Below are 19,310 nucleotides of genomic sequence, written 5' to 3' on the forward strand. Positions count from 1 at the left end.
AACCAAATGAATTATTGCTAAGTGAATATGCAATGGAACTAATAATGATTTGCTGCATATTTTGAAATATTGCCTGTTAAAATAATTATTATTCTTTATTTTTTCAAAATAGATGTAAAATGCTGTACATTAATATCAATTGAGTTGGTTAGATAGCATGTCCAGAAAAATATTTGTAGGTTGATTGGTGATTTACCACGCATGAAGATTCTCACTCAAATTGTGGGATGAATTGCTTTCAGTACTGTATTATTAAAACATGTTTACTATTATGTTCTCTCTCTGCCATTTAATAGTTAAAAAATTGGTATAATGAGATAGAACTGGGATGAAAAAGATCATCAACTCCCACTCCTTTGAGGTCATTTAAAGACTTCATTTTACACACAGGGTTGCGCGAACTTATCATTCTAGGCCGGGGGTTCTCGGCCTCAGTGCTGTGACTCTCAACAGGTGTCAAAGGCTAGCAACCACCCTGCCCTTCTTGTGTTGCTGGATGGAAGAGGTGTCTGGTAAAGAAGAGATTGAGAACCACTGTTCTAGAGTCTTGAGTACTCTTTGCTGGTAGGGGATTATTTTCTATAGGTCATAGCAAGCGAGGAGAAATTAAGTAATTGTTATCGAGGAACTCCTGCAAAATGAAAGACCTAGAATTTAAAGTAACACCGAAAACATGAAAAACACATTTGGCCTGATTTTCAAAAATGCTGAGTAGCCAGCAACTCTCATTGAAGTTTGCAGGAGGTGTGGGAGTGCAGCACTTTTGATATCAAGCCACTTAGGTGTGTACATTTAGATTTAGTAGCCTAACTTTTTGCCACCCATTTTTGAAGATCTTAGCTGTTCTTAGTAGTGCTGTGTCTATTGCACAGTAGTATAGCATTAAGCTATTTTATTAATCACCGTTTTTCCAACTTGTTATTGTTTTGGAAAATTTTGGTTTTAACATTTTCTAAATAATTCATGACAATTCACAAGAGAAATACAGTTATTTGGCTGGATTTATGGAATGTGCATCTGTTTTACAGATATTTGTGCTGGAGCAGTGTTCTGTGCATTTCTGTTTTGTTCTCAAATTAATAACCAATAACTGATGTGTTTTAATTTATTACTATGTTCCCCGTGTTGTATAGAGAGACATTTGAAAGGACAATTCAGTTATGAAACAGAACATCAAAAGCCCGATAATGAAAATAGGAACATCTATAGCCTGAAAACGGGGAGGGACTTTACATGCAATAGACCCAAACGTAGGTCCAGTTATACACAAGCCTTGGAGTCATCGCATTTCTATTGTATTGGTGGTCTGTACAAAGGGACTCCAAACCTCCGTTCTGCACTGTGGGTGAAAAAAGGCTAATGAGAAGTCAAAGTGAATATGGCAGGGCAAATACCAAGTGAGTTCATATGCACCACAAATTCACAGTGCCAAATCAAAAGTAGGAATAAAGCAGCGGTCCACCTTTATGCGTCCCCTTATACAGAGGTGCTGGAACAATTTGTATAGTGGGGGTGCTGAGAGCCATTGAACCAAACTGTAAACCCTGTATATAATGGAAACCACTTCAAGCCAGGGAGTGCTGCAGCACCTGTAGATCGGCACCTGTGCCCTTATATCCAATGGGGTAGCCAGATCCACCACACCTTTGTGCTGTCCTGGGCTTTTTTAGCAGTGGGGATTGTGTTTTCCTGCTCCCTCACAGTGTCTTATCAGCAAAGACTCTTTTCTAGGGCCTTACTGAAATTGGAAGGGTAAAATGAGCAGTCTTCATTCAGGTTAGCTTTTGGGAGGGGTTGGTGAACGGGATCTGGATGGCAGAGGAAAAAGAGGAGTACAAGTACAGATACAGAAGTCACTGAAGTTAATTTAAACTATATTTCAATTTAGGCTTTTTTACATTAATAATTAGTTATCTCCTTCTACTCCACATATGAGACTCTCCTTTGCATAGTGTATTTGAGGGACTAGAGAGATCTCTTTTGTGTGACTCGTATTTTATTGTCATGCATTCCCTACTTGATTTATTTCTGCCAGGGCTCAATAGTTCACTTGCTAATAATTGGCCAATGCGCAAGTTAAGCCAATTTGTAACTGCTTCTGAATACTTGAAAATTAATGTGGTCCAGTGGGTTGCGCATGGAGCTAGGAAGGCCAGAAATTCATGAGTTTTAATCCCTGCTCAACACTGACTTACTGTGAGGCCATGGGCAAGTCACTAACCTAGCTGTCTCTTTCTTCATCTGTAAAATAGTGATAATACCTACCTCCCAGCAATGCTGAGGATTAATTGGTTAAATTTTTACAGCACTTTGCAGATAGAAGTTTCTATACAAGACTAAGGTATTGTAGTATTTTTTTGTTTCATGCAATTATTTTGCCTTTTTTCAGTCCCTTTGGAACAAATTTTTCCAGGATAAAGAGCTTCGAGCAATGATTGAACAAGATGTGACAAGAACGTATGTAGACCTATAAGGAACTTTCTTTATAAAATTCTAACTTTGTTTTTTTATGCTGTGTACACTGCTTTGTGTTTCTTGACCTAAAATTTTATTACAATACAAGGATTGGTGTGTGCGTGTATGGAAAAGTTTTCTTTGAGAGAAAAAGGAGAAAAAAGTATTGAGTTAAATATTAAACTCTAGAGATTTGTTGATGGTATTGAAATGAAGTTCTCCTAAATTAAGATATTAGAAAATGTTATATTAAATATAAAATATACTTTTCTGTATGAAACAAAAATTGAGTAAGAATAACTGACAGGTCTTTTGACTAAATTATGTTCATAATAAAAGATTGAACAGATGATTTTCTGTAATTCTTAACACTTATTCAATCAATAATAAAAAGCAGTATGTAATTAGTGAGAAATGTCATTCATCGAGAGAAGTTTAGCATTTCTATTTTTAAGTATCATTTTTCTAGTGTTGTTTGTCACAGATGCCTTTTAAAATTTGCCCTAACATCTCTGTGACTATTCTTTCATCTTTTTGACCCTTAGGTTATTCCTGTTTAGAAACTTTTCTGAGTTAGAATACCCAGTTCCTGAAAATATTTTATCAGGGTTGGATTACTGACTGTAATGTGTAAATCTAATCAAATTCAATTATAGTTTTTTAAATATGCGACATGTTACTACACTATATGGCATATATTTTACTTATAACTTGAAATAAGATAGTATTGGTCTCAGTCTTTTAAAAAACCTTATCTTTAACACATTTCATTTACTATATAAATGGATAAAAACAAAGCAATAAGGAAGAATCATTAATATCGGTTTCTGGAATATTTTGTATGTCCATCCCTAGACCTGTTTGAATGCATTTTTGTCTGTAGTATAATTAAAATCTGAATATGCTTTAATGTAAGTTCTCACAGATGGTAATTTTTGTTTGTAAATGGAAATGGTTCAGGATGTTCTAAGATTAAAATATATACATATCTAAACTATAAGTGGGGAATGAACATTAGTATAGTGATAGATATGGTAGTTAGAGGACCATTGTAAAAGAAGAATATAAAGTCCAGACTGCTCTGACGTTGGCAATGGAGCACAATGAATGGATATCTTTGTTGTCCATTTATCTAAATAAATGTGAATAATGAACATTCTGCATGGCCATTTATCCAAAATGTTGTCTACTTCCAAAAATAAGTGCTTCATCACAAGTCATCAGTATCAAAATAAGTCATGAAATGTGAAAGTTAAAATTCTCATAGTAACATTAATTTACCTACATTGCACATACGGTACATACTTATTTAATTGCCTAGCTAATCATAAAACATGTTATATGTAAAGTGGATGAGTTAATTTTTCTATGAAAATGTTAGAGTTTACATTTCCTGGCTTTTGTGTTTAACACAGTTTTTAATGTTGTATTCATAATTTTTCATTTAAATTCTTATTAAAAATGGGTGGGCGGAAGGTAGGCTAAACTGCCAGGGTGTTAGCATTTAATGGGACTCTATCAATTTTAAATGTCATAAATAAATATCAGAGGGGTAGCCGTGTTAGTCTGAATCTGTAAAAAGCAACAGAGGGTCCTGTGGCACCTTTAAGACTAACAGAAGTATTGGGAGCATAAGCTTTCGTGGGTAAGAACCTCACTTCTTCAGATAAGTGAGGTTCTTACCCACGAAAGCTTATGCTCCCAATACTTCTGTTAGTCTTAAAGGTGCCACAGGACCCTCTGTTGCTTTTTACAGATAAATACAAAATTTAAAATGGTTTGGGGTGCTATTTTTGTGATTTTCACATTCTAAAAAAGTTTTCATTTACCTTGTTATTGCATGAAATACCCTCACAATCCAACAGAGTAAATGGATTAGCTTGATATACATGTGAATCTGAGAAATCAGCTGCATACACAAGCACAAAGTAACCACACTAGAAAAACTGCAAAAAATCATTTTCTTTAATCTTTCAGTTATAGTAATCTTAAATGTAACAATAGTAAGCATTAATAAACTTGGACAGAAATGTGATTTTTTTTTTTTTTAGGTTGGAGTTTCTGTAATAGGCTCTAAATTTTAAATTTCAAAATTAATTTAAATAAATGGGACTGTGAGAGAGGTGAATTCATACATTTTCTACTGCTGAAAACATTTTTCTACAAGGCTGGGTTAATATGGCAGCTGCATACCTGAAAGAGCAACAGAAAGATATAACTGTAATTTGCATTTTTTGAGAATTATGGTGTATGTTTCAAGCAGACATTTACAATCCCCCACGAAGCCAAGTTGGAACACTGCATTGGGAATGTCAGAATGTGAGCCTGGCTTATTAGGCCCTACTAAAATTTTAGCAGGTTATTCAGCATATTCAGAACTGACTTTTAAATAATTTGTTTGAATATTTTTCAAATTAAATCTGGGAAAGGGGCCTATTCCTTAATAAGAACTATTTACAAGCAAAGTATTAAAGATTTTTGATAAGCCAATTTTAAGTTATTCGTGATGAGAATCTAAATGATGAAGTTTCTTGTTTCGCTATCCAAGAGCTGAGAGGTATCAGAATTGATTTTTCTGCAGCTTTACAGAAATATTCACTTCTGAGCTTTAACCAAGCATGGTTAGTTTCTGCCTCAAATGAGAAGCTTTTCAGAAAGCTGTGAAAATAGGTGGTTATAACGAAAGTACTAACCTAAACTTAATTATATATAGCAGCCACTACCAGCCTGCCACTATCATACTGTATTCTATTATTCCACTAAAAAAGAAATTCCTATCTGAGCATACACAATAGTTACTCATAGTCGATGTAAGAAAGGCATGATTAATTACTGTCATTCAGCAAATGCACTAAAGAACAATGCTGGTGTATTTTCTATTAATAAAATATGTAGAAGCTAAAGCATAGCTTATAAAAGTTCTTCCCAGCTCTCCGTCTCAGAAACCAACTGTTTCACCTCATATGCAAAAAATTATTTTAATGCTATAAAATGTGTACAAATTATTTTGTATTTGTGAGGATACATCTGTGTACTCAAACTAAGATATCAGTCCACTCACTGGCATCACCTTCTTTTCTTTTAAGTTAGGATTCTGAATAGCCAGTCTTGAACCTGTCTCTCAAACATTCCAAGTTAAAATAATTTGTAGGGATGCCCACTGGACCATCTCCTGTGTTTTCCCTTTTACAATAAAACCTCTGCCTGCTGCTAAAATGGATTTGTACATCAAGATCTATATGTCTGAAGAGAAGTAGTGGCAGCTGCTATTGTTTCAAAGAAAAGCAACTTAGGTTGGGGGAGGTGAAGTAGAGCAGCTTTGTCCATCTTTCCAAGGTTATGAGAGAGCTGGGAAGAAAGGAGCATCTATGCAGTTGATGAGCCTATCTACCACGAACTCATTGAATTCTCTTTTTGAAGCCACTTACACTTTTGGCCTTCAACATCCCCTTACAATGAGTTCCACAGGTTGATGGTGTGTTGTGTGAAGAAGTACTTCCTTTTGTCTGTTTTGAACCTGCTCCCCGCTAATTTCATTGGGTGCCACTTGGTTCTTGTGTTGTGTAAAGGTGTAAATAATGTGTCCTTATTCATTTTCTCCACACCATTCATGATTTTATAGGCTTCTATCACATCCCCCCCCCTTACTCATCTCTTTTCCAAGCTGAACAGTCCCAGTCTTTTTAACCTCATACAGAAGCTGTTCCATACCCTTAATCATTTTTGTTGCCCTTCTCTGTACCTTGGTGAGGCATGATTTTCCTTTACAAAAGCAGTTTTGACTCTTCCTCAACAAATTGTGTTAATCTGTGTGTCTGATAAATCTGTTTTTTACTATAGTTTCAACCTCTTATTTTGGGGAGAGGTATTTTTCTCTTTCCCCCACTGTGCCTGCTGCTGTCTTTCCCCTATCTGATGTAATTATTTTGGGGTGCCTAGAAGCTCATTTCTTCACAGGCCCCGTGTTGTCTTTGGGTAGCCCAATATTCCTGGGGAAAGGGACAGTTTCTTTTCTTTCCTCCTCCAACCCCAAATTGTTGAAATAGTAGCAATAGTTTCTGCACTTCTGGCAGTTTATGCAATCCTTGGTGGGGTTTTCCCACCCATGCTGATAAAGTACGGCCCAGTAGAGCAGAGGGTGGGGGATCTGTCTGAGAAAAGAAAGAAAATGTGCCTCTGGAGCCCCTAAATATCTTAAATTAACTTTTAGGAAAACAATTCACTCACCCTGACTTTCACTTGTATGAAGTGAGGGTATTTTTTTTAAAGCAGACTTCAGTGCTCATTCATTTGCTCCCACTAGCTGCAATAAAACATGATGAAAAGATACCTGTTTTTAATGTGATCCTCACTCTGAGCTGTAATTAGACGTAGTATCCTATTTTTTTCTAAAATGTTTCTTACTTCTTTTGATCTGAAGGTACTGTACTTCTAAAAAAGACTTTAATTGTACACTAATATTCTCTGCAAAATTCTTCCTGAGCTGATAGTTCTCTCTTACGCATCATGGTCTCTTGTGTTTGCATTTACCATGATTAACACTTCAGCCAGCTTATTCATGAGTTCATTATTATCCTTCCTTCCAGAATCTCTGATATTGCTAGATACTCAGAGATATCTTTTGTGTATTTTTGAGTTTTCGTTGTTTCTTTCTTTCCTAAACTCCATTGGGCAGGGCTGAATAACAGTCCTTCATAAATAATATCTTCAAAATCCTAAATTACATTGATTGCCATCTGCTGTCCTGTACCTTTGAAGTCTCAGATGTGTCCTTCCTTTACAGTAATGTGATTATTACAAATGCATACAAGTTTCCAACTGTTGGTCTAACATTTTTCCCATCAAATGCCAGGAAAATGTTATATTCTTCAGCCCAATACTAAGGCCACAACCAGGGCAGGGTGAACGGGGTAGCCATTTAGGGCACAAAGCTGGTGGGGGAGGAGGCAAAAAAAATGGGGTGGACAAAAAAAAAGGTAAGGGACCTGCAGTGGGACTGGGATCCACGGGTCCAGTTACCATACCATGCAACCCTTCCTTCTGTGCTGCTGCTGCTGGCAGCGCTGCCTTCAGAGCTGGGCAGCCGGAGAGTGGAGGCTGCTGGCAGGGACGTTCATGTTGTTTGCAGCATGGGAGGACGGTTGTTTTTTTTTAATCCCGCTCCCAATACCTGCTCCCAGTTCCATCTGCTCCCACATTGCTTGTTGAATTTTTATCCCACTCCCACTATTATGGCAGCAGGACCTGCGGGATCCCAGTCCCGCTGCCCTCTGGGATTGGGATCCTGCAGGACCCGCTGCCTTAATAGTGGGAGTGGGATAAAAATTCAACAAACAGTGCGGGAGCAGGTGGGAGTAGGTATTGTGGGGCAGGATGGGAGCGGAATTAAAAAAAATAGTCCCACGCAGGACTCTAGTTGGGGGCACTAATATGCTTGCTCGCCTCGGACACTAAAATCCGTAGTAATGGCACTGCCTAATACCTTGCTTGTTATCTTCAATGCTACCATTTTCAAGTCACCTAACTGTGCCTCAATATCTGGCATTTGTATAGTGGCTCACATCTGAGGATTTCAAAGCATTTTTCGAGCATTAAATAATTAAGCCTTTATTATTTTTGTGAGTACCCACAGTGTTGCTAACTCTCACAGTTTTCTCTCAAGTCTCATTATAATTGGTGTTTTTCTTAATCTTAGCTACTGGAATCAAATGAATATGTGAGAATCTGAGTTTTCATTTAAAGAAATGGTTCTAGCCCTCATGGTTTGGCGAAAAGCATGAAAATGTGATCCCACTGAACCCTAATGGCTCAAAAACCAGCAGCTAAATGAAAGAACACCAAGTTTGTCTTTAAAATGATTTCCAAATAATTCTCATTTTTTAACATTTGGGGTTGGCAGTATTGTATCCACTTTGCAGCTGGTTAACCTAAGCCATAGAGTTAAGTAATTTACACAGCCAGGCACAAGAAGACAGTGCAAAAGCCAGAAATGGAAGGCAGAAGTACTGCGCTAACTGGAGTACCTTATGTCCTGTTCATATTTTACTTTACATGAAGCTTTTATTTTTGGATAATTTATAGTCTGGTAGCACCTAGAGCCCCATTATGCTTGGCACTGTACAGTTTTATCCATAATCACTCACTTGTCTTTCTCCAAGCAGATATTTCGTGTTACGCTTCCTTTTGGACTATAGTTTCTGACATAGGAACTGATGCTAAAGACCTGAGATAATTAAACTGTTCCAACCCCTGAGCACCATCTGAACCTCTGTCTATCTAATCTATCTATTCCATTGTATATCTGCAAATTCCTTTTGAATGGTCAACACAATAATAACAAAACAAGTGTGAATAATGAGCCCAATTGCAGTATTTCACTTATTTTATCTCCTCCCTCAACTGTTCTGCTATAGCCTTCTTTCACTGTTATCATCTATGATAGAGGAAAAGGTTAGAAGAGGCTGTTCCAATACACATTTAAAACATAGTTCAGTTTTACGTTAAAAATGCATGTTTGCCCAAATTTTTGGATATTTTAAAGGAACAACTTCAACCCCTCACATCTCTCCCTCAGTATCACATTTTAAATCTAATTGAAGCAAAAACATTTCCATGAGTAATTTAATAGAATTGATTTTGGCGTGTTAATCTTGATAATCTGCCCAGTGTTATAATGTTAAAGAAGAAAAACCTGCCATATTTGGGTGATCACACCAAAATAGCAGCTTGTGTTTACATTTTCACACTCTTAGAGGTGGACAGTAGAGACATTGAACATAACATAGTTATTCGTTTGTTCCTATGTAATATACACAAAATACTTGGTTGTGCACACACAACCAGGTTTCACATATGCACCAATTCACAGCCTGGAAAGTGAAAACTTAAACACAAGGCATTCTTTGAGAGTTGTCAGCCACTGCTGTGTGTTTATTTTAATTACTAGAAAAATTAAGCAGACTTTCAGGAATAAGTGTCAACAATCAGTCTGCTGACCAATAGACACTACAGTTCTGAGTTATCTTTTGAAGTGTTCTTCTATTCCAGGGGTGGCCAGCCTGTGGCTCCGGAGCCACATGCGGCTCTTCAGAATTTAATATGCAGCTCCTTGTATAGGCACCAACTCTGGGGCGGGAGCTACAGGCACCAACTTTCCAATGTGCCGGGGGGGGGGGGGGGGGAAGGGAGGGAGGCTCACCGCTCAACCCCTGGCTCTACCACAGGCCCTGCCCCCACTCCACCCCTTCCCGCCACCTCCCCTGAGCCTGCCGTGCCCTCGCTCCTCCCCCCCCCCGAGCCTTCTGCACGCCATGAAACAGCTGATCGGGAGGCGCTGATTGGCGGGGCTGCCGGTAGGTGGGAAGCTCTGGGAGTGGCGGGGGAGAGCTGATGGGAGGCTGCTGACTTATTACTGTGGCTCTTTGGCAATGTACATTGGTAAATTCTGGCACCTTCTCAGGCTCAAGTTGGCCACCCCTGTTCTATTCCTTTGTCTAGTTCTCTGCACTGTACCCTCTTCTTTTGTTTGTTACTGTTTCAAACAGTCACTATTTCTCGCAAGTGTGGAGCCTTCTCAAATCCAGGCTGCTTTGGTGTGGGCTTATTTTTTGAGGAACATCCTGTATAACTTTAAATCCTTCAGTTTGCCTCTCCTTTGAATGTTCCAGGAGCAGATTGTACAGGAATACATTGCTTGCCAGTAGTTACACATTAATATTTTCATTGCCTTGGATTACTGGGCAATAGGATTTTCCCCAGCCTTCTGACATCTTCTATTTCCTGCCTCTTAAGTTTTTTAACACTTGTTCATAGCTCATTCTCTCCTGTCATAAATTTTATTTCTGCAAAAGTATCAAGTGATTTCTTGAAATTAAGGTGGTCCCCCAGACTGCCACTTCTGAAAATCTGATATAGGATGATTAGGCATTATAGAAAGGTTCAACAGGACTAGGATAAATGGGAGTTTGCTAGACTTCAAGAACTTCAGGAACCCTATTATTTCTTCAGTTGTGAATGCAACTCCCATTACACTGGTCTACAATTTTTGAGAAGTCGTCTGCTTCAGAGATAAAATGTGCTATTTATTATGTATTTTGATGTGCTGAATTCAAATATGACAATTAAAACAACTGATTGGCTACTGTTTCTAAGATATTTAAGTTTTTACATTTTATGTCTATGTCTGTTGTGTAGATAGTAGAGTTTTAATCATCAATTGTAAACCTAGGTCTTTTCATGTGTTTATGGTTGCTTTACATGATAATATTTCACCTGTCCTGTTTATGTAACACTTTAAAAATCAGCAAAAGGGTTATAGAAATAAAAATGTATTATGAAACAAAAGGCAAAAAACTATTCTGTACATAGTTTAGTACTATTCACTGTCTACTCGGCGCTTCTTGGCTTGTCTCTTGTATTCATTAAATAGAGCATCTCTTGTCACTGTCCAGCAATAGTCTGCAAGCATTGATGGGCTCCATTTGCCCTGATAGCGTTTCTCCATTGTTGCAATGTCCTGGTGAAATCGCTCGCCGTGCTCATCGCTCACTGCTCCGCAGTTCGGTGGAAAAAAATCTAGATGAGAGTGCAAAAAATGTATCTTTAGTGACATGTTGCAACCAAGGCTTTTGTATGCCTTGAGGAGGTTTTCCACCAACAACCTGTAGTTGTCTGCCTTGTTGTTTCTGAGAAAATTTATTGCCACTAACTGGAAGGCTTTCCGTGCCGTCTTTTCCTTGCCACGCAGTGCATGGTCAAATGCATCATCTCGAAGAAGTTCACGAATCTGAGGACCAACAAAGACACCTTCCTTTATTTTAGCTTCACTTAACCTTGGAAATTTTCCACGGAGGTACTTGAAAGCTGCTTGTGTTTTGTCAATGGCCTTGACAAAGTTCTTCATCAGACCCAGCTTGATGTGTAAGGGTGGTAACAAAATCTTCCTTGATTCAACAAGTGGTGGATGCTGAACACTATTCCTCCCAGGCTCCAATGACTGTCGGAGTGGCCAATCTTTCTTGATGTAGTTGGAATCTCTTGCACAACTATCCCATTCGCAGAGAAAACAGCAGTACTTTGTGTATCCAGTCTGCAGTAAGAGAGCAAGTAAGAGAGCAACAACCTTCAAATCGCCACAAAGTTGCCACTGATGTTGGTCATAGTTTATGCACCTCAAAAGTTGTTTCATGTTGTCATAGGTTTCCTTCATATGGACTGCATGACCAACTGGAATTGATGGCAAAACATTGCCATTATGCAGTAAAACAGCTTTAAGACTCGTCTTCGATGAATCAATGAACAGTCTCCACTCATCTGGATCGTGAACAATGTTGAGGGCTGCCATCACACCATCGATGTTGTTGCAGGCTACAAGATCACCTTCCATGAAGAAGAATGGGACAAGATCCTTTTGACGGTCACAGAACATGGAAACCCTAACATCACCTGCCAGGAGATTCCACTGCTGTAGTCTGGAGCCCAACAGCTCTGCCTTACTCTTGGGTAGTTCCAAATCCCTGACAAGGTCATTCAGTTCACCTTGTGTTATGAGGTGCGGTTCAGAGGAGGAGGATGGGAGAAAATGTGGATCCTGTGACATTGATGGTTCAGGACCAGAAGTTTCATCCTCTTCCTCATCTGACTCAAGTGAGAATGATTCTAGTGCATCAGGAACCGGCAGTCTTTCTCCGTGGGGTACTGGGCGTATAGCTGATGGAATGTTTGGATAATGCACAGTCCACTTTTTCTTCTTTGACACACCTTTCCCAACTGGAGGCACCATGCAGAAGTAACAATTGCTGGTATGATCTGTTGGCTCTCTCCAAATCATTGGCACTGCAAAAGGCATAGATTTCCTTTTCCTGTTCTACCACTGGCGAAGATTTGTTGCACAAGTGTTGCAGCATGTGTGTGCGGCCCACCTCTTGTCCTGATCTCCAATTTTGCAGCCAAAATAAAGGTGATAGGCTGTCTTAACCATAGTGGTTATACTGCGCTTTTGTGATGCAAAAGTCACTTCACCACAAACATAGCAGAAGTTATCTGCATTTAGCTTACTTTGGCTAAACAGAAATGTGTCCCTTTGCAAAATCAAACACTGACAAATAAAGAGCACGACCCTGTATGATTTATAGAGCTGATCTAGGGCAATTTGTTCAGCAGAGTGATGTAAGCTTCGTTATGATTGCATCATCCATGACTTCTAGGAATAACATGATGCAATTCATATCATGTATGACGCAATACCAGCTTCAGATTGCATCATTCATTGTTTTGCCTAAAAAGCAAGTACTGTCCAAACCCAGTCATAGATTTATTCATAGATCCAGTCAAAGATGTATTTTAGTCATTTCTGGTTTAAATTGAGATCCCTTCCCTTTATAACTCACTTATCCTCCGCCATTCCCAAGTCAAGGGTCGTATATACTGACCCAATAGCATATCTTGAAAACTAGAGCCAATCAACAATTTTAAGCATCATTTTCGTTCTCAGTGACCCAGAATTAGTAAAGTTTGACTACATTTATTTCAGAAGCATTTTGGCTGTAGAGCAGTGTTATCTATTGATCAGATCCCAGAGTTTTATGTGTTACTTGCGCAGTTTCCTATACATCTTTGTGACATAATAAAACATTTATCACAGCATCCCTTTTTATAAAAAATACCTTAAGGCTCCCCAAAAATAGCACAAATTATTGAACTTCGATATACATTAATCTCCACACTTGTACTCCCTGTATACCATGTTGACGATTTATAAATCAGCGAATGTATCAGTTGTACTATTTTTAATGGCTTCCTTTGCCCATTTTTTAATCTTGCAAATGGAGCTAAGGACTGAGTACTGATCTTGAAATAGCAGGATAGTCCTCATATTTCAGTTGCAGTTGGCAACCTCAATCACATTCAAAGCATTCAAGCAAGTATATTTTAATTATTTGAGGCCTTTTGTTTCTTCAGTGTTTCATTTTCCTGAAATCAAATGTTCGAATGACTAGTAGTCTCTTTTGCCATATCATGAATACATCCTGAGCTATTTTTGAACCCTTTAGCGCAGAACTGATCAACCAGTGGGCACAAACTGGAAGTAGAAGCAATTGGAGATGTTGTGGTAGGTCACATAGGGCCTCCTGAGAGCAGCATGGTCCCCAGTTTGCTAGATCTTACAGCAGGAGTCTGGGTACAGGAGGGAAGGAGCCTTCCCCCCTTGCTTTTGCAGCTGCTTCCCCACTCCTCTGCCCACTCATTCCGTCTTCTTACTCTCTACTTGAGCAAGGGTCTCTTCAAGGAAAAGCCATGGGACCTCCATACTTTGGAACTCTGGCAGTGGGCATCATGTTCTTATATAGCACACTGTCTTGTGGATTAGATTCTCCAGGTCAGTCACATTGTCTGGCTATACTGAAAGAAGGATAGGAGACACTTGATATGGATTTAATCAGGCTACAACTTTATTATTAGATGTCTGGGACTGCCTGGCAGGTAAGTGTACAGTGCAGGCAACTCCATGTTCATTGAAATAACTACCCAGGGCTTCCATCAGCCCCCCCCGCCCCAGTAGGAAGAATAAGGTGGGCTGTAAGAAAGAGGGGTTGGCTCCCTGCGGTACCAATCATAGGAGCCTTGAACCACTCCCCAGTCCATTCTTTTAATCAGCACCTCCTTTCCAAGTCCTTTACCAGGCCATTTATCTGGTCACTGGATGCCTTCCCTATGGAGTACCTGCACCATACATCCGCCCCACACTTACAAAATAAGTTGTGACACATAGCTTTAACCCCCTTTCCTCCTCACCATAATAGGTCCTCCCTGACGCCCGATGTGGGGAAGGCGAAAAAACCCCACTCCACCTATGCCAATATGGTGGTGAGGGAAAAATTCCTTCCGATCCCTCCTAAAAAGGAGTGACTAGCGCAATGCCCATAGCAGGTCCTAACTCAACCTGATATTTGCACCTCGAGAGGTGGGAGGGTGAGTGCTGCCTTGCTTGCTGCCTGGAGAAAGGGCTTCTAACACCAGGATTTGTGCCTTTCAAAAGCTTCCACCCTTACATTCCCAGGGGATGAGTCAGTGTCGCCAAGCTGACCTCCAGCCACCTTTTTACAGCAGTTTCTGACCTCCTTCCCGCCCCCCCCCCCCAGTAATGCACTGCTACCTTCCTGCAGCAAGCCTGGACAACGTGTTCTCCCCCCCGCCCGGCTTCAGGCATGGTTACTTACAAAAAATTTGGTAATTAGAACATTCTACCTGCCATTTAATTTTGTTCTTGTATAACTCTAGTCTTTAATCATAGGGTATCATGCCTTCAATGTGATATATACTTAGAGGCTTGATATATGCTAAATTATATGGTTCACAAAGTTTTGTTTGCAAAATAAATACCACAACTTTTTCCTTTAATTGTTATTCCAGAAGAACCCCAATACATAGAGAAAATGGGTACCTGAGAACAGATATAATAGCATACCTAGGACTGTTTGTAGATGCCCAGATGTATATCTAAATCAAGTGTCTGAGGTAGTTTTTGTGAGCTATGTGGTTTACATTAATAAAATGTTTTTCTTTTTTCAGATTTCCTGAAATGCAGTATTTCCAGCAAGAGAGTGTGAGAAAAATTCTTACAGATGTTCTGTTCTGTTATGCTAGAGAAAATGAGCAGTTGCTTTATAAACAGGTAATGAAAATATCATACAGGTGGCATCCATTGACTCAACATTTTCTATAGAGCTTGACAAATGATTGAACAATAATGTAGGTTTTATTGTATCCAAAGTTGTATCATAATGCTTAAGCAATCAAAGAGCTACTTGTCAGCTGCATGGTAAGAAAAGTAAGCTCATTCAAGCACATATGCTTCCTCCTCATGATAAGACATTCCCTCAAATTGTCTTCTGTAAGCTCCTAAATCTTATCTTCCAACTTTTCTGAACGTTTATTAACAACCTCTTTTAAACCAAAAGCTTTTCTGGGCTTAGATGGATAAATACTGAATATATGCACCGCAGTTAAAATATATGATACTGAATAACAATATAAAGAAGTTGAAGGGTTGATTAGGGATAATCAAGCAGTTTTACAACATAACATTTGAAATTCTTCTATGATTTCTATAACATGATGCAGATATACTGTACGTTCGCTGTTTGGCCATTGACCATATACTGCAGCACCAAAATATGATGCAATATAGTGGGTGCAGCTGAAAAGTTTTTAATCTTTTTATCAATATATATGTTAATACAAGTTCCATTATATTACTAGATAGAATATCTACCCAAACCAGTAGTCTCCTACTGTTAAAAGGTAAAAGATAACATTTCAAATGCACCAATTGTGCATTCATTTTAAGATGAAAGCTAAATTCAGCATTTGCTCTTAAGGTTTTAAAATGAGCATAATGTTTAAATGCTTTAACAAGACTCATGTACAGTACTGAAAGAAACATAGAATTCAGAATATTTTATGTTTACTTTTGGAGTAATTTAACAGACAGTGCTGAGACTAAGAACTGAGTAACAATGAACAAGAACTAAACTGTAGAGAAACTGTATGTGGACAGAAAATGATTTATGACAAAAATGCAGAGTTGCTATAAGCGTACAAATATTTATAACATAGTGTATCCTTTCACACATTCTGCAACCACTCCATCCCCAAGCTAGGAAATTATTTGAGTCTCATGAAATGATCGGCATATTTAAGTTGAAGCAGCAACTTATCAAGAACTGTCTTGTAGATGATATCGAAAATCAAATATACAGTTAACAAAAGCAGCAAATCTCTATCAGCTGGCTATTTTTTATTTTTGATGGACTGCGAGTAGAGAGCTACCTTGTGTCATGGAGAGAAAAAAATTAGATCAGCAAGCCGTATTTTTCAGGGCACTGTTGTGGAAAACACTCCAACAGTACCCAGCCTTCCTCATTTCTAGTGTATATAACCCAGAGTATATGTGATGAGGAGGTGATGAGGGAGATGGAAGATCACATTCTAGCTAATTTAGTGTATCATTTATTAAACAAGAAGTATAATTTCACTCTTTGATATGACTTAAAAAGACTTAATTACCCCCTGCTTGTGTTTAAGATCCTGTAGATTCCTTACAGAGAAATAATACCTTGCTACGTAAGGCTTGAATATTTAGCTAGATCAAATTAAAAAAAAAAAACCACCCTGAGTTTCAACACAAGCTGTTAAAGCTATTATTTTGTACTAGGTGACACCCCGTTTAACATAGACCATATTGTTAATAGTTATGGGATTTTATTGAATTAATGAGACTGTTATCATGTAGTAGAGTGTCTTGCTGAGTTAATTGAAACTGCAGAGATTATATAAATGGTATTAATGAACTTTGACTGCCTGATGCCTCGGCTTTAATAAAGACTGCTTGGTGGGCTAAATGAACATAGGCAGATAAAAGAACAGGTTCAATTTTGCGAGCCTACAGGCTGTTGAGAAAGAAAACTTATTTTTACCTCTGTTTTTGACTGGTGTCACTTCAACAGTGCAGTAATTTCAGAAGAAGGTTGCCATGAGAGTGAAGGGAGGAGTAAAGGGCAGAAAATAAAATGAATTGGAATGATGAAAAATGGCTAATATCTATGACAAGTGTTCAGTGCAGTAGCCAAGAATTGTGGTGCTGTGCCAAAGTCACAAAACAGCCAACTAATCTTTCTCTTCTTAATCCCTTCTTTTTCCATTCCCATCACCACTGCTTGTTTCCAGGATCTGCATTCTTGAATCAAGAATGCCTCCACAAAACGATCATCAATAATAACCATCTTTTCTTTGTATTCTTGGCCCTCTTGCCTGTAGATGACTCTCTCTTTCAAAGCCTCTGTCAATACTGTGTCAAGGATTAGTTGACAAGAAGTACTGCGTATGTAGTGAGGTCAGCATATAATTTTTGGTCTCTCTTAATCCTGTCAAATACCTGTCCACGGTAAGTTTCAGAGTAGCAGCCGTGTTAGTCTGTATCCGCAAAAAGAACAGGAGTACTTGTGGCACCTTAGAGACTAACAAATTTATTAGAGCATAAGCTTTCATGGGCTACAACCCACTTCTTCAGATGCATATAGAGTGAAACATATATTGAGGAGATATATATACACACATACAGAGAGCATGAACAGGTGGGAGTTGTCTTACCAACTCTGAGAGGCCAATTAAGTAAGAGAAAAAAACTTTGAAGTGATAATCAAGATGGCTCAGTACAGACAGTTGGATAAGAAGCAAGTGTGAAAATACTTACAAGGGGAGATAGATTCAATGTTTGTAATGGCTCAGCCATTCCCAGTCTTTATTTAATCCTGAGTTGATTGTGTCTAGTTTGCATATCAATTCCAGCTCAGCAGTCTCTCGTTGGAGTCTGTTTTTGAAGTTTTTCTGTTTTAAGATAGCCACCCGCAGGTCTGTCATAGAATGGCCAGACAGGTTAAAGTATTCTCCCACTGGTTTTTGAGTATTATGATTCCTGATGTCAGATTTGTGTCCATTAATTCTTTTGCGTAGAGACTGTCCGGTTTGGCCAATGTACATGGCAGAGGGGCATTGCTGGCACATGATGGCATATATCACATTGGTAGATGTGCAGGTGAACGAGCCCCTGATGGTATGGCTGATGTGATTAGGCCCTATGATGATGTCACTTGAATAGATATGTGGACAGAGTTGGCATCGGGCTTTGTTACAAGGATAGGTTCCTGGGTCAGTGTTTTTGTTCAGTGATGTGTGGTTGCTGGTGAGTATTTGCTTTAGGTTGGGGGGTTGTCTGTAAGCGAGGACAGGTCTGTCTCCCAAGATCTGTGAGAGTAAAGGATCATCTTTCAGGATAGGTTGTAGATCTCTGATGATGCGCTGGAGAGGTTTTAGTTGGGGGCTGAAGGTGACAGCTAGTGGTGTTCTGTTATTTTCTTTGTTGGCCCTGTCTTGTAGGAGGTGACTTCTGGTAATCCACTCATTCATGACCTACAGCCTTGCTAATTTCATTTTGTATCTAGGAATGAAGCCACACATCCCAAAATAGCTTCAGCTAACAAAACATAGCGCTCGTCTGCTTAGCAGTTAGGGTTGCACTAACACATCACTCAAGTGTTCCATGCTGGCTCCCAAGGGAACCACAAAGTCCAGTACAGTGTGTTTGCCCTGATATTCAAAGCCCTTCATGGCCCTAGCTACCTTTGCGATCCCCTCTGCCTTTGTGATCATGATCTCCCATGACAGCAACATTCCTTGGTATATTGCAACAGTTAACTGGTAGGGGGAGATTCATGCATGCAGTAGATAACATTTTTACAGGAACAGGACCTAAATTTTGAAAGTCAGTCCTTTAAGAAATTGGTGTAATAACAAGTTTTAGAACTAAATACAAATGACGTATCTTTCTCTCAGTTTCTACACACCAAAGGCCTACTTGTACACAAATGTAAACAAGCAAACAAAACCCTTTTATCTTATTGAAGCTATTTCTCCGAAAGGCTAGTGTGGAAGAACAAAAGACCTTGTTGTTATTAGTTCTGGGTTTAAATATTTGGGAGGCACCCTGGGTCTACAGTGACTTGGATCCATACAAACCTAGGTAGATTGTAGATTTCCAAGGTCTGGAACACTGTTATACCTCATCAGTTATAAAAGTGGTCAAGTTCACAGCTTTTAATTGAAACTGTACTTTAAAAAAAATTAATTCACAATATCAGCAAAGTTTTACAATGCTTTCTTACAAGGAGCAATTTGTTTGTATGTTCTGTGTGTGAGTGTGTGTGTGTGTGTATGTGTGTGTGTCTTTGTAGTAGGTTTCATTGTCTTTTTTGACCAATATATAAAGTAAGATTTTATTTGACTAGCAAAATATACTA

General features: G+C 38.8%; 1 protein-coding gene across 1 annotated transcript in view; it reads left to right on the forward strand.

The window, feature by feature from the left end:
* The window catches only part of TBC1D5 (TBC1 domain family member 5), a 491,706-nt gene that overhangs the window by 265,323 nt on the left and 207,073 nt on the right, over window positions 1–19,310 (forward strand). The window contains exons 10-11 of the mRNA XM_065398859.1: window positions 2,390–2,457; window positions 15,025–15,127. Of these exons, the coding sequence (XP_065254931.1) occupies window positions 2,390–2,457; window positions 15,025–15,127 (171 nt within the window). The remainder of the gene's footprint in view (window positions 1–2,389; window positions 2,458–15,024; window positions 15,128–19,310) is intronic.

The sequence above is a fragment of the Emys orbicularis genome, chromosome 2 (genome assembly GCF_028017835.1).
Source record: "Emys orbicularis isolate rEmyOrb1 chromosome 2, rEmyOrb1.hap1, whole genome shotgun sequence".
NCBI classification, from domain to species: domain Eukaryota; kingdom Metazoa; phylum Chordata; order Testudines; family Emydidae; genus Emys; species Emys orbicularis.